Source organism: Elgaria multicarinata, chromosome 10, assembly GCF_023053635.1.
Source record: "Elgaria multicarinata webbii isolate HBS135686 ecotype San Diego chromosome 10, rElgMul1.1.pri, whole genome shotgun sequence".
Classification (NCBI taxonomy): Eukaryota; Metazoa; Chordata; class Lepidosauria; order Squamata; family Anguidae; genus Elgaria; species Elgaria multicarinata.
In genome coordinates, this window is record NC_086180.1 from 2,967,571 (window position 1) to 2,980,266 (window position 12,696).

The 12,696-nt window shown below is 48.8% G+C and overlaps 1 protein-coding gene across 1 annotated transcript in view; it reads right to left on the reverse strand.

Annotated features, from left to right (window-relative positions):
* Positions 1 to 12,696, reverse strand: part of ADISSP (adipose secreted signaling protein) — an 80,781-nt gene that overhangs the window by 11,532 nt on the left and 56,553 nt on the right. Inside the window, exon 4 of the mRNA XM_063136059.1 lies at positions 2,293 to 2,431. Coding sequence (XP_062992129.1) covers positions 2,293 to 2,431 — 139 coding nt within the window. The remainder of the gene's footprint in view (positions 1 to 2,292; positions 2,432 to 12,696) is intronic.

Sequence of the window (12,696 nt, forward strand, 5' to 3'; positions counted from 1 at the left end):
GACTTGAAAGGCTGTCACACAGAGGAGGGCCAGGATCTCTTCTCAATCCTCCCAGAGTGCAGGACACGGAATAACGGGCTCAAGTTAAAGGAAGCCAGATTCCAGCTGGACATCAGGAAAAACTTCCTGACTGTTAGAGCAGTACGACAATGGAATCAGTTACCTAGGGAGGTTGTGGGCTCTCCCATCCTAGAGGCCTTCAAGAGGCAGCTGGACAAGCATCTGTCAGGGATGCTTTAGGGTGGATTCCTGCATTGAGCAGGGGGTTGGACTCTATGGCCTTGTAGGCCTCTTCCAACTCTGCTATTCTATGATTCTATGATTCTATGAAGAGGCGTCTTCCACTAACATCTTGCAACTGATGAACAATTCGGGGGAGTGAGGGACCCGAAGATGCCAATATGATCAGCAACAGTAACCCCAAAACTGCTCTCCAGAACACTGGTCCTGCCGATCATCTTTAATCTGCTCACCTCAGACATTGAATGAGGCCTGAGGTGGCAAGTTGTGGCGACGGCCACCAATTTGGATGGCTTGAAAAATGATTGGACAAATTCATGGAGCAGAAGGCTATCAATGGCTACTACTCCTGACTTCTGTAGGATCACCTCCAGTATCTGAGGGAGCATATCTATGTACACTAGTTGCTGGGGAACATGGGTAGGAAGGTGCTGTTGAACTTGTGGGCTTCCTGTTGGGGCAATTGGTTGGCCACTGTGTGAACAGAGTTCCGGACTAGATGTCACCTTGATCCAGCACAGCTTTTCTGATATTCTTGGGGAGGGGAGAGAACAGAGTTTAAAATGCTGCAAAAAGGAAGATTTGGGATGTCATGAGGCAGCCAATCAGTGACAGAACAACAGCACAGCCAGCTATACCGCTACATCCCAGAAGAACAGCTTTTTTCTAAGTTCAGGACTGAAGATGATGCAACCCTGGGCAGCTGTGGGCCTGTATTCAACCTTCATGACCCAGTGTGGGCATATTGCAAGCTGGTAAGCATGCTGGATGGGGAAATGAATGCACTATCCGTAAAACCCTCAAAGTGTGCTATTACTTCTTTGAGAGACAGAAATATTACCAGGGAAACAATTCCTTAGACGTTTGTCAGCAGGGAACAATGTTGTTCTGTCGCAGTGCTCTGTCAAATAGCTGTTCCGCACAGCAAAGGCAGACCTGGCGCTTTCTGCAAGGCAGAGATCATTGTGGCCAGTAACACAAGACTCTTTGCTTCCCTGTCTCAGCCGACAGAGACCAGGCTGTGATTTCCACATCAAATCCCTCTGCATTCCATCTGGCCGGACAAACAGGTGTGCCAAGACCCCTCGTGCCGTGGAACCGGCCACCCGATTGCTCCAGTCCATCAACAGGTCCCACCCGGCATAGCTAGAACTTCCAGAGACTCCCTCCCTCTCTCAGCCTCTCAATCTGGCAGGTGGTAGATGTCTATCACAGTATACTGCAACATCTTAAGAGCAAGACAACTTCTCACTTGAGACTGGCTAAAATATCCAGTGATGAACTCCGCTATCCATCTCTCTTGCAAGTCAACGGACAAGTGAACGTTCAATTTTGGTTCTCCCCGGAAAAGGCACGTCTCACAACAACAACCCTGTGACTGACCCAAAATCACCCAGTGGGTTTCCATGGCCGAGTGGGGACTAGAACCTGGATCTCCCAACTCCCAGTCCAACACTTTAGCCACTACACCACACTGTATTTAAAAGGGAGCTCCAGATTCAGCCTTTAGCTCCTGCACCCAACTCCAAGAGGCCCTTTCTCTAACCCAGCCAAGTCTACAGCTGAAGGCCGCCTTCAGAATTGAGGAGCTCTTTGCTTCCAGGAACTCGCTTTGCACTTGGGCCAAGCCCCTTCGCCCGAAATCTCAGAACTCCTTCTATACTTAAAATTACACACAGCATATACAGTTTGCACTCTTACAAAATACAGTAAGTCCTCCTCAACAATATACGTTACATTTATACTTTGCGACAGTCTGAGGTGAGCCAATTTTTAAGCAGAGCCTGCGGGGAGCTCACCCATCACTCGGATTTGGGGAAGCAGAATGGCACAGAAAAAGGGACGATTTCAAAAGCGGAGGATACCAAAAAAAGGAAGGGGATAAAAAATCAGACTTTTTTAAAAAAATAGGAAAGGGAATTTTTTATAGCAGGCGCTCTGTAAGAGAGGACGACCCTCAGGTTGCGGGAAAGCCAAGGAAAGCGTCGTCTTCAGACAAACACACCTATCATTCCGCAGCACAACGGCCGGTGTGGGACAGAGAGCGCGTACCTTCAGGGACTGGCAGAATATCCATCACTTTAAGGTTAAGGTTGGAGAGCGGCGCACTCACAATGTTCTTCCCCAGCTGCTGCACAAAAGGCAAGATGAAGGTGATTTCGTACTTGTGCAGGATCTTCAGGAACCCAACCTAGAAGGAGAGGAGGAGGAGGAGGAGGAGGCAGAGTTAGCTGCACCGGTGCAGGAAAAAACACAACATTTCAGAACCAAGCAAGAAGGGTGCCAAAAGGCCAAGGGCGGCTTCCGGTCCTACAGGTTCAGAGGAGGCACGCGGGACACCTCAGGTCTGAAGGAGCAACGTGCAGCTCTTTCACTCAGAGGGCAGATTGGTTGTACTCGTCATGGGAAGCCACAGTCAGCGAGATCAAAAGCTTCATCCCACGTACCTGCTTCCCTCGGATTATCCCCGTAGGGCTTAGCTTTCACAGTTGTTGTTTTTGCTACTGGGCGACATACCAGGAAGTGAGTTTAAGGGGGTAATGTAAAAAATCATTTAAGAAATCAACGGAGGACACAATTCAATTCAAATTTGGTAAAGCTCTCCCTAATATCTATTGCTGTGCCAATTTTGGTGTCTTTATCTTTAAAGCTTATGCAGGATGATTTTGCTCTGACTTTTATACTGCCTGTTTGGTGCATTCTCTTCCCCTCATTGTTTTAGTATGATTTTATTAGAATGTAAGCCTATGCGGCAGGGTCTTGCGATTTACTGTTTTACTCTGTACAGCACCATGTACATTGATGGTGCTATATAAATAAATAATAATGTAAGCATTTCTTTAAAATCCTGCTCCTGCACCCCAGCGGCGGCTCAGAAGATACGCTCAAAAAGTAGGGGCTAAATTATAGAATCATAGAATAGCAGAGTTGGAAGGGGCCTACAAGGCCATCGAGTCCAACCCCCTGCACAATGCAGGAATCCACCCTAAGGCATCCCTGACAGATGCTTGTCCAGCTGCCTCTTGAAGGCCTCTAGTGTGGGAGAGCCCGCAACCTCCCTAGGTCACTGGTTCCATTGTCGTACTGCTCTAACAGTCAGGAAGTTTTTCCTGATGTCCAGCTGGAATCTGGCTTCCAGCACGTGAACAGTACGTGCGCACACAGCCACTCCCGTGACAAGTAGTTTGGGCCTCAGGCTGTGGGCTTGCGGGCAGGGCCTGTACGAAGTCTTTGTACAGACTCAGCAACAACAACCACAACTGGAGGGTCAAACGCGCACGTGAGCCTGGGGCCGCTTCCAACCGCCGGCCCGCTTGCCCTGCCCCCAGAGCGGAAAGCAGCCTCCAGGTTTTTGCAGCTGGAGATGGCTGGGATGTACGGCCCATTACGCATAATTGCGGTTAAATGCACAATGACATTCAAAGTCTAAAAATTAGGCTTCATTTATCTAATTGCCGCCAGCACAGAAGGGTTTGGCTTCCCAGGGCAAAGAAAGTAAGGCTTTGGGCAAGAGAACGAAAACAGCCTAGATTGTCAAAGGGCTCAGACAGGCGCACTTTTAAGTTAGCTAGCCAGCCAGTCAAAGTGGGGAGAATGAACACACATAAATTGGGGGGGGGGGGGTTGTGAGGGGGATTGCAGCAGCAGCAGCAACCTGAGCCACCAACCCACATACATTCTGACCTACAAGTAATGCTTGTAGGTCAGAGGAGGAGCCTGCAATGCTGCCCCACAGAATAGCTATGGGGTGTGTGTGTAGGGACTGAGTCTATTGGAGGCCAATACAACCATGTCAAGTTGCAGAATATTCCAAGGTTGCAGAAATTTCTTGTAGAACTTGTAAAAACATGTGAAAAATGCAGCAACGCCAAGAGAAAAAGGAAATCTCGATATTTGGGGGCAGAATGGGGGTGAGGGAGTCCTTTCCGTTCCATCCTGCGCTGTGCTGGATCACAGACTAAAAGCTCTCTCTAGTCCAGCATATAGTCCAAAAGCTGCCAGGCAGATACTTTTGAAACGTAGAACCAGGGCCTGGGAAGGGCAGCCTTCCTGCTAAAACGCTCTTTGCTCACCCCAAATATTTATTTATTTATTTATTGCACTTATATACCGCTCCCATAGCCAGGGCTCTCTGGGCGGTTTACAGAAATTCTAAAATTGAGGTAAAAACAAGTATACAAAATTTAAAACTCTAAAACACAGAACATACACACGTAAAGCATTAAAAACCGATTAAAAACTAAACATGTGGGTGATTAAGATGTGCCGCCATATGCCTGGGCAAAGAGGAAAGTCTTAACCTGGCACCGGAAAGATAGCAGCGTTGGTGCCAGGCTAGCCTTGTCAGGAAGATCGTTCCACAGTCTGGGGGCCACCACTGAAAAGGCCCTGTCCCTCGTTGCCACACTCCGAGCCTCTCTCGGAGTAGGCACCCAGAGGAGGACCTTAGATGTTGAACGTAGTGACCGGGTATATTCACGTCGGGAGAGGCGTTCCGTCAGGTATTGTGGTCCCAAGCCGTGTAAGGCTTTATAGGTCAAAACCAGCACCTTGAATTGGGCTCAGAAACATACAGGCAGCCAGCGCAAGCAGACCAGAGCAGGTGTTATATGGTCGAAACTTCTGGTTCCCGAAATCAATCTGGCTGCTGCATTTTGCACGAGCTGCAGCTTCCAAACCGTCTTCAAAGGCAGCCCTACGCAGAGCGCATTGCAGTAGTCTAACTTGGAGGTTACCAGAGCATGGACAACTGAAGCCAGGTTATCCCTGTCTAGATAGGGGCGTAGCTGGGCCACCAACCAGAGTTTGTAGAAGGCACTCTGTGCCACTGAGGTCACCTGAGCCTCAAGAGACCATGATGGATCTAAAAGAACCCCCAAGCTACAAACCTGCTCCTTCAGGGTGAGTGCAACCCCATCCAGAACCGGTAGAACACCCCCCATCTTCTCAGCGGAATCACCTACTAGCAGCATCTCAGTCTTGTCTGGATTGAGTCTCAGTTTATTAGCCCTCATCCAGGAATAGGAAGTACAGTTCCAAAACGTACCAGTAACCGGAATGAACACGGCATCTTTGGGTCCAACCCGCTAGGGAGCGCGCATGTAGAAGCCCCGATGAAATCAACCACAGCTGTAGGAGATCGGGACTCAACTCCCAAACATTATTTTATACAAAAGAAATAGCCTTGTCGCCTTCCGCCCTGAAAGGCTATTTAAGATTCATTTTCTTACATGCACACATTACGTATTAAAAAATAAGTTTGCATTTTAAGTAAAAAACAAAAAACAAAGGAAGGTGGAGGAAGAAACAGCAGAACAATTTAAAATGTGCCAAGACGTCCTGACCGGGATCGAAACAAGCCGCTCGGGGATCCTGCAGGAATCAGGGAGAAAAGGCTGCAAAAGTGTTGTCTCTGGCGTTAGATCCTGGAGAAGGTTCCATAGTTGAGTGGCGGAGCAGAGCATATGCACTGCATGCACAAGGTCCCAGGTCCATCCTGGCACCAAGAGGATCAGCTGGCAGGCAATGGGATGGGCCCTCTGTGCCTTAGACCCTGGACAGCCAGTGCCCATCGGACCGGCTCCATCAGCCAGTGACCTGACCCGATAAAAGGAAGCCTCCAGGTTCACACATGCAAGCCGAGACTTGATGCTGCAAGGAAAACAAGCAACCAAGACGCCAGCCAGGAACCATTTTGTGCAAACTCGAAATTTTCCGCTGCACGTCTGCAGCCCCTTAACAGCAATGGGGGGTGGCTTTGCTGCTGTCCCTGCATCTTTGATCACTGCAACTGGCATTGGTTTAAAGTGTTACTAACAATTCTGTGTCATCTGAGGGGGTTCTGGCAGCTCAAAGGCAAAGAGAGAGAGAATGAGAGAAGTGCTTCTTGGTAGGGGGAAAAAAGGTCTTCCGCAGAGATCTCCCTTTCTGTCCAGGCGGAGAAAAACGCTTGAGGAATCCTGAAGTTAAAAGTCGCTTAAGAAGAACAAACAAAGGAAGAGCTCAAAGGCTTTCCCAGGAAAGAAAGTATTAAAATAACACCTTGCTATGTGTAATCATAATAAGACACATTTTAAAAAGGGGATGTTCTATTCTATGCCAAGTCCTGTGCATCCCTGACAGATGGTTGTCCAGCTTCCTCTTGAATGCTTCTAGTGTGGGAGAGACCACCACCTCCCTAGGGAACTGATTCCATTGTCGTACTGCTCTAACAATCAGGACGTTTTTCCTGATGTCCAGCTGGAATCTGGCTTCCTGTAACTTGAGCCCGTTATTCCGTGTCCTGCACTCTGGGAGGATCGAGAAGAGATCCTGGCCCTCCTCTGTGTGACAACCTTTCAAGTATTTGAAGAGTGCTATCAGGTCTCCCCTCAATCTTCTCTTCTCCAGGCTAAACATGCCCAGTTCTTTCAGTCTCTCTTCATAGGGCTTTGTTTCCAGACCTCTGTGCATAAGTTATGCAAATAAATGCAGCGAGCGATATACACGGCACCCATGTTCTGACCACAAGAAATCCTACTCAACCCCCACCTGCACCCATCCCACCAACTTCTAAATTCACCACCCGACATTGGACGCAACCCTTTTCAATCCTATTTTTGCAGCCTTAAGGGTTGTTCTTAAAAAAAAAAATCCCCCCAAGGCCTGAAAATTCCTCATCCCAGTTCCCAAAAGCCATTCATACAGTTCTCCAGTATGGTTACAGAACACATGCAGAGCCTTATCCCACCATCTCCACTCACCTCTTTCTACAAGCCCACCTGTTTTGGGCATCTTTCAACTCAAGATTACAGAGCGATGTTTATAGGTCACACAATCTTCACAAACCCTGGACATGAATGTGCAAATTACGCAGAACCCTTAAGGTGTAAATTCTTCAAGCAAGCCAGTAATAAACCGGCAGAAGTTGTGCATCTGTCCACAGGCTCTTTGAAAGAAAAGGTTTAAGCAGCAGCTGCATTTATGGGATTACAGCAGCGCAGTTTTGCACAAAGGAAAGAGGCTACAAAAGCAAGATATATGCACACACGCAAGAGATAGATTTTAAAAAAATCACTCTAGACCATAAATCGTTTCTTGCCTGCAGCACGAGCCAGGCGTCTGACACTGGAGTGGTGGCAGAGAATACATAATATGACTAATATGCAGTGTTAGCAAAAACTGAAATCTATTTGGAAAACATGCTCATTAAAGATTGGGTTCAGGACCACGTGTTATGGATTTGTGCTTGGCTCCAAGGAATTCCTGATGGCAGCTAAGACTGCATAACGCAGCCGATACCACTGTCTACGCTCACAGACTGGGCTCATCTTTCACACTCAGAATGTCCCGGGTTCAATTTAAGCACCTCCCATTAAAAGGATCCGGTGGTGGGACCTGGGAAAGACCATTCCCGGCCTGAGGTCTTGGGAAACCGCTTCCACTTAGAGAAGACAAGGTGAGCAAAAAGTCAATAAGGCCACTTCCTCTAGTCCCTAATAAAAAGGCAATTCAGTGGCAATGGCTCGTGGTCAGAGGGTTTGATGTGCCATCTCTCAAAACCGTCCTGGCCTTCAGGTCTGCCCTCTCCCTTCCCCTTCTTGTGTAAATCACCATTGCATTTGTCCCCCACCTTGTTTTATCCCAGTGAGCTTCACGGCCTCATGCACATGGCGGACCAGCTACCGCAGAGGGAGGTCAGTAGGCCAAAAGTCCACTGAGCAATTTCTGGAGGGCCACCTGAGCTCCCGTTGGTGGTTAAAATTCTGGCAAAGGATGCTAGGCTTAGATGGACCTTGGCATGATCCTGCAAGGCACTTCCGATGTTCTTAAGTAGCAGGCTTAGGATCAATTTAAAACATAAACAGGCAGTCATGTCTCAACTGTTAAAAGATCCTGAGCAAGCACCCCTTCTCTTAATTTATATTTATAGGGAGGTTCTAGTAAAACAAAGAGACAACTCTATAAGGATGAACATGGTGAGGGTCTGGAAACAAAGGCCTATGAGGAGAGACTGAAAGAACTGGGCATGTTTAGCCTGGAGAAGAGAAGATTGAGGGGAGACATGAGAACACTCTTCAAAGACTTGAAAGGTTGTCCCACAGAGGAGGGCCAGGATCTCTTCTCGATCCTCCCAGAGTGCAGGACACGGAATAACGGGCTCAAGTTACAGGAAGCCAGATTCCAGCTGGACATCAGGAAAAACTTCCTGACTGTTAGAGCAGTAGGACAATGGAATCAGTTACCTAGGGAGGCTGTGGGCTCTCCCACCCTAGAGGCATTCAAGAGGCAGCTGGACAAGCATCTGCCAGGGATGCTTTAGGGTGGATTCCTGCACTGAGCAGGGGGTTGGACTCGATGGCCTTGTAGGCCCCTTCCAGCTCTGCTACTCTATGATTCTATGCTCTCTTAATGTGGCGCTCAGTGTCCCATCGCTGAGTCCCCGAGACTTGGCCAAGTCATCCTTCGTGTGCCTCTTGCCACCACCAGTGAGGACACTGAGAGGAGCATTAAGAAAGACTCAACCAGGACTGGGAAGAGCTGAGTCCCCTTTTCCATGCTGAGAAGGGCAGAGGAAAAAGGGGTGGGTCAGGAGATGTGATGTCAGCAGTCATGGCCACACTCACTGATGTCATCTGGTCCATGGCGGGGGGGCCCCGGGGGGACGACACACAATTCAGCTCCACAGCTCTGGTCTACATGCCCCAGCTGCCTGATTCTGCAAAGGCAATCATAGAATCATAGAATAGCAGAGTTGGAAGGGGCCTACAAGGCCATTGTGTCCAACCCCCTGCTCAATGCAGGAATCCCCCTTAAAGCACCCCTGACAGATGTCTGCCCACCTGCCTCTTGAAGGCCTCTAGTGTGGGAGAGCCCACAACCTCCCTAGGTAACTGGTTCCATTGTCGTACTGCTCTAACAGTCAGGAAGTTTTTCCTGATGTCCAGCTGGAATCTGGCTTCCTTTAACTTGAGCCCGTTATTCCGTGTCCTGCACTCTGGGAGGATCGAGAAAAGATTCTGGCCCTCCTCTGTGTGACAACCTTTCAAGTATTGGAAGAGTGCTCTCATGTCTCCCCTCAATCTTCTCTTCTCCAGGCTAAACATGCCCAGTTCTTTCAGTCTCTCTTCATAGGGCTTTGTTTCCAGACCCCTGATCATCCTGGTCGCCCTCCTCTGAACACGCTCCAGCTTGTCTGCGTCCTTCTTGAATTATGGTGCCCAGAACTGGACGCAACCGTCGTAGGGTCTGCCAGTAGGGTAGATCTATGCTAACAAATATTTTAATGCTCTTGAAACTGCATTTAGCACTGCCCAAGACAGAAAATGTCTGGCACAGCTATCCCTATAAAATGAACAGAAGAAAATTAAGATCAAAAGCTCCAGGGGAAGAAACAGGATATTAAAAGGGCTTTAACAATGAAGAGGCTGCCTTCCCCCACCCCCACCCCAATTTAGCATCCCCAATCTCCCAGGACGAAAAAGTAAAGAGCGAAGAACCAGCTAAAATACTAGCTCCAACTTGCTTCTTTTCCCACCCTTCTTGGTTTTATGCTCAACGAGAAAAGCACCAAGATCACAGAGGCGAAAGCGGCTGCTGTAATCAGGCTGTTACTGGAATGAAACTCGGATAATTGGTTTTTATGTCCAAAACGCCAGAAGTAATTAGGCTTGGCGTGCGCAGCGCACAGATAAAGGCAGCCGAGCCTCGCAGAGCAGTAAAAGGGAGCCTGATATGATCACGTAATGCTTAACTGCAAAAAAACACCACCACCACAGAGGAGCCGGGGGCTCAGGCATTTTGTTCCCCGGCATTTCAAGGCATCGCTCCCTAAATCTAGGCATAAGCAAGCATGGTAGGTTCCCTGTGGCGAGGAAATGCTCAGAGAAGCTCCGACGCTCAAAGGCCAAAAACAATCCTGAGACATCTTCTGCTTTTGTCTAGCCTGGCGCATATGCGTGTATGTGTGGTGTGTTCAGAGGCATATAGACCCACCTGTAAAATATCTAACTTGTGTAAAATAAAGCTTCACTAAACTCCGAAAAAGATATAATGGATGTTAAAATGGTCTATCCTCCAAAGACCAAATGGGAAAAGTCTTGGTTCGTTTTTCTAAATGATGCCCGGGCCTGGCATTACAGGGTTTAATAGAAGTATAGCTTCCAAATCACGTGAGGTCCTAGTTCCTCTCTATTCGGCCCTGGTTAGGCCTCATCTTGAGTATTGCGTCCAGTTCTGGGCACCATAATTCAAGAAGGATGCAGACAAGCTGGAGCGTGTTCAGAGGAGGGCAACCAGGATGATCAGGGGTCTGGAAACAAAGCCCTATGAAGAGAGACTGAAAGAACTGGGCATGTTTAGCCTGGAGAAGAGAAGATTGAGGGGAGACATGAGAGCACTCTTCAAAGACTTGAAAGGTTGTCATACAGAGGAGGGCCAGAATCTTTTCTCGATCCTCCCAGAGTGCAGGACACGGAATAACAGGCTCAAGTTAAAGGAAGCCAGATTCCAGCTGGACATCAGGAAAAACTTCCTGACGGTTAGAGCAGTACGACAATGGAATCAGTTCCCTAGGGAGGTTGTGGGCTCTCCCACACTAGAGGCCTTCAAGAGGCAGCTGGACAACCATCTGTCAGGGATGCTTTAGGGTGGATTCCTGCATTGAACAGGGGGTTGGACTCGATGGCCTTGTAGGCCCCTTCCAACTCTGCTATTCTATGATTCTATGATTTCAGGAAAGGGAGTCCAGCAGATTTGGGGAAGGGGGCAGCTATCTGCGATGCCTCTCTGAAGGACCTGGGTTCAAGCCCTGGCATCTCCAGGAGCAAGGATCCTGGCCAGTAGGATGAGAAATGGGCTTCGTCCGAGACCCTGATGCCACAGCAAGTAAGAAAGAGACAATAGATGGATCTACTCGGTGTAAGGCAGCTGTCCCCAATCCGGTGCCTCCCAGATGCTTTGGACTGCAATTCCCATCAGCCCCAGCCAACATGGGCAATGGCCAGGAATGCTGGGAGTTGCAGTCCAAAATATCTGGAGGGCATAAGCTCAGGGAAAGCTGGCCTAAGGTAGCACCACATGTTCAGGATGGGATGCTGAACTCTAAGTGAACATCTTGACGAATTTGCCAAGGGAGACAATATGTTTACACCACCACACCGAACGCTTTACCAAAACATTTCCGTGGAAAAGCCGCCAAAAGTTATAAACACATGCGCACATGCACGCATGCACACCACAATCAGAATAAACTATAAAAATCGCATCCTGATTCCCTTCGGAAACTGGAAAAACTTCACGGCTTGATGGTGTGTTAGTGGAGCCGCCTGGCAACGGGTCAAACCACTTGTTAGAACTGGGCCCTCGTCAAGAACCGGGTATTGTCAAAGTGTCGTATGAATTGCCAGACCAGCTTTCTTTTCTGGCTGGCAATGGAAGGGGGTGGGGAGGTGGCAGACAGTGGTTGGTTGGATAGTGGTTCCAGTGGATGATTTAGGCACGTCAGGGAGTGAGTTATTCTGGGGGCATTTGGCCACAATCCAAAAGAACCCCCAACAGGTACAGAGCTGTTCTTGTGCATGCGAACACACACCTGGGAAAGAAATGAAAAGCAGCCAACTATAAAAACTTCATTTCAAAACCTGCTTCTCGGTTTTATTAATTAGAGGGCTTCACCATTTAACAAGGCTTTTTGACAGCTTCATTGAACCGGCCCAGGTGCACGAGAGCAAGAAAAGGTGAACGTGGTCAGCAAGAAATGGAAGGCCAAGGAGCTCTGGGCAAACATGGCGGACACAGCTAGGTCTTCACCTTCTTCCTCTCCCGCAGAACCTTCTTGCAGTCCGCGTGAACAGGACGTTCCAATAATAAATCCTGCTAGGGGAGACATTCCCACTCTGCCCTTAGAGCAGCCTTCCTCAACCTGGGGCGCTCCAGATGTGTTGGACTACAACTCCCAGAATGCCCCAGCCTGGGGCATTCTGGGAGATGCAGTCCAACACATCTGGAGCGCCCCAGGTTGAGGAAGGCTGCCTTAGAGAAAGGAGCAATTAACACAACCCCACGTAGATGTGAGACCTGGAGAGATCCGTGCTCATTACCGCCAGAAGCGTGGAGGGATGGAAGCTGAACCACACCGTTCACAAGGACTAGAAGGCCATCACATTTTGGAACTGGCTATACAGTTCCTCCTCTCCCTTCTAGCCCACCCACGAGTCCAACGGCACCCCAAACCAACAGAAAGATAAACAACACAACGAGAGGTGAAGTAGTCTTAAGAATAAACACAGAGCAGCTACCAGTCACGGAAGCGGATTCTAAAGAACAGCCGCAACAAAACCGAGACACGTTGACAGAAAAAACAGTCATTATAGTCAGACCCTTGGTCCATCCAGTGCTGTCGGCACTGACTGGCAGCAGCGGCTTTCCAGGGAGGATTCCTACCTAGCTCTACCTGGAAGCGCTGCCAGGGATTGA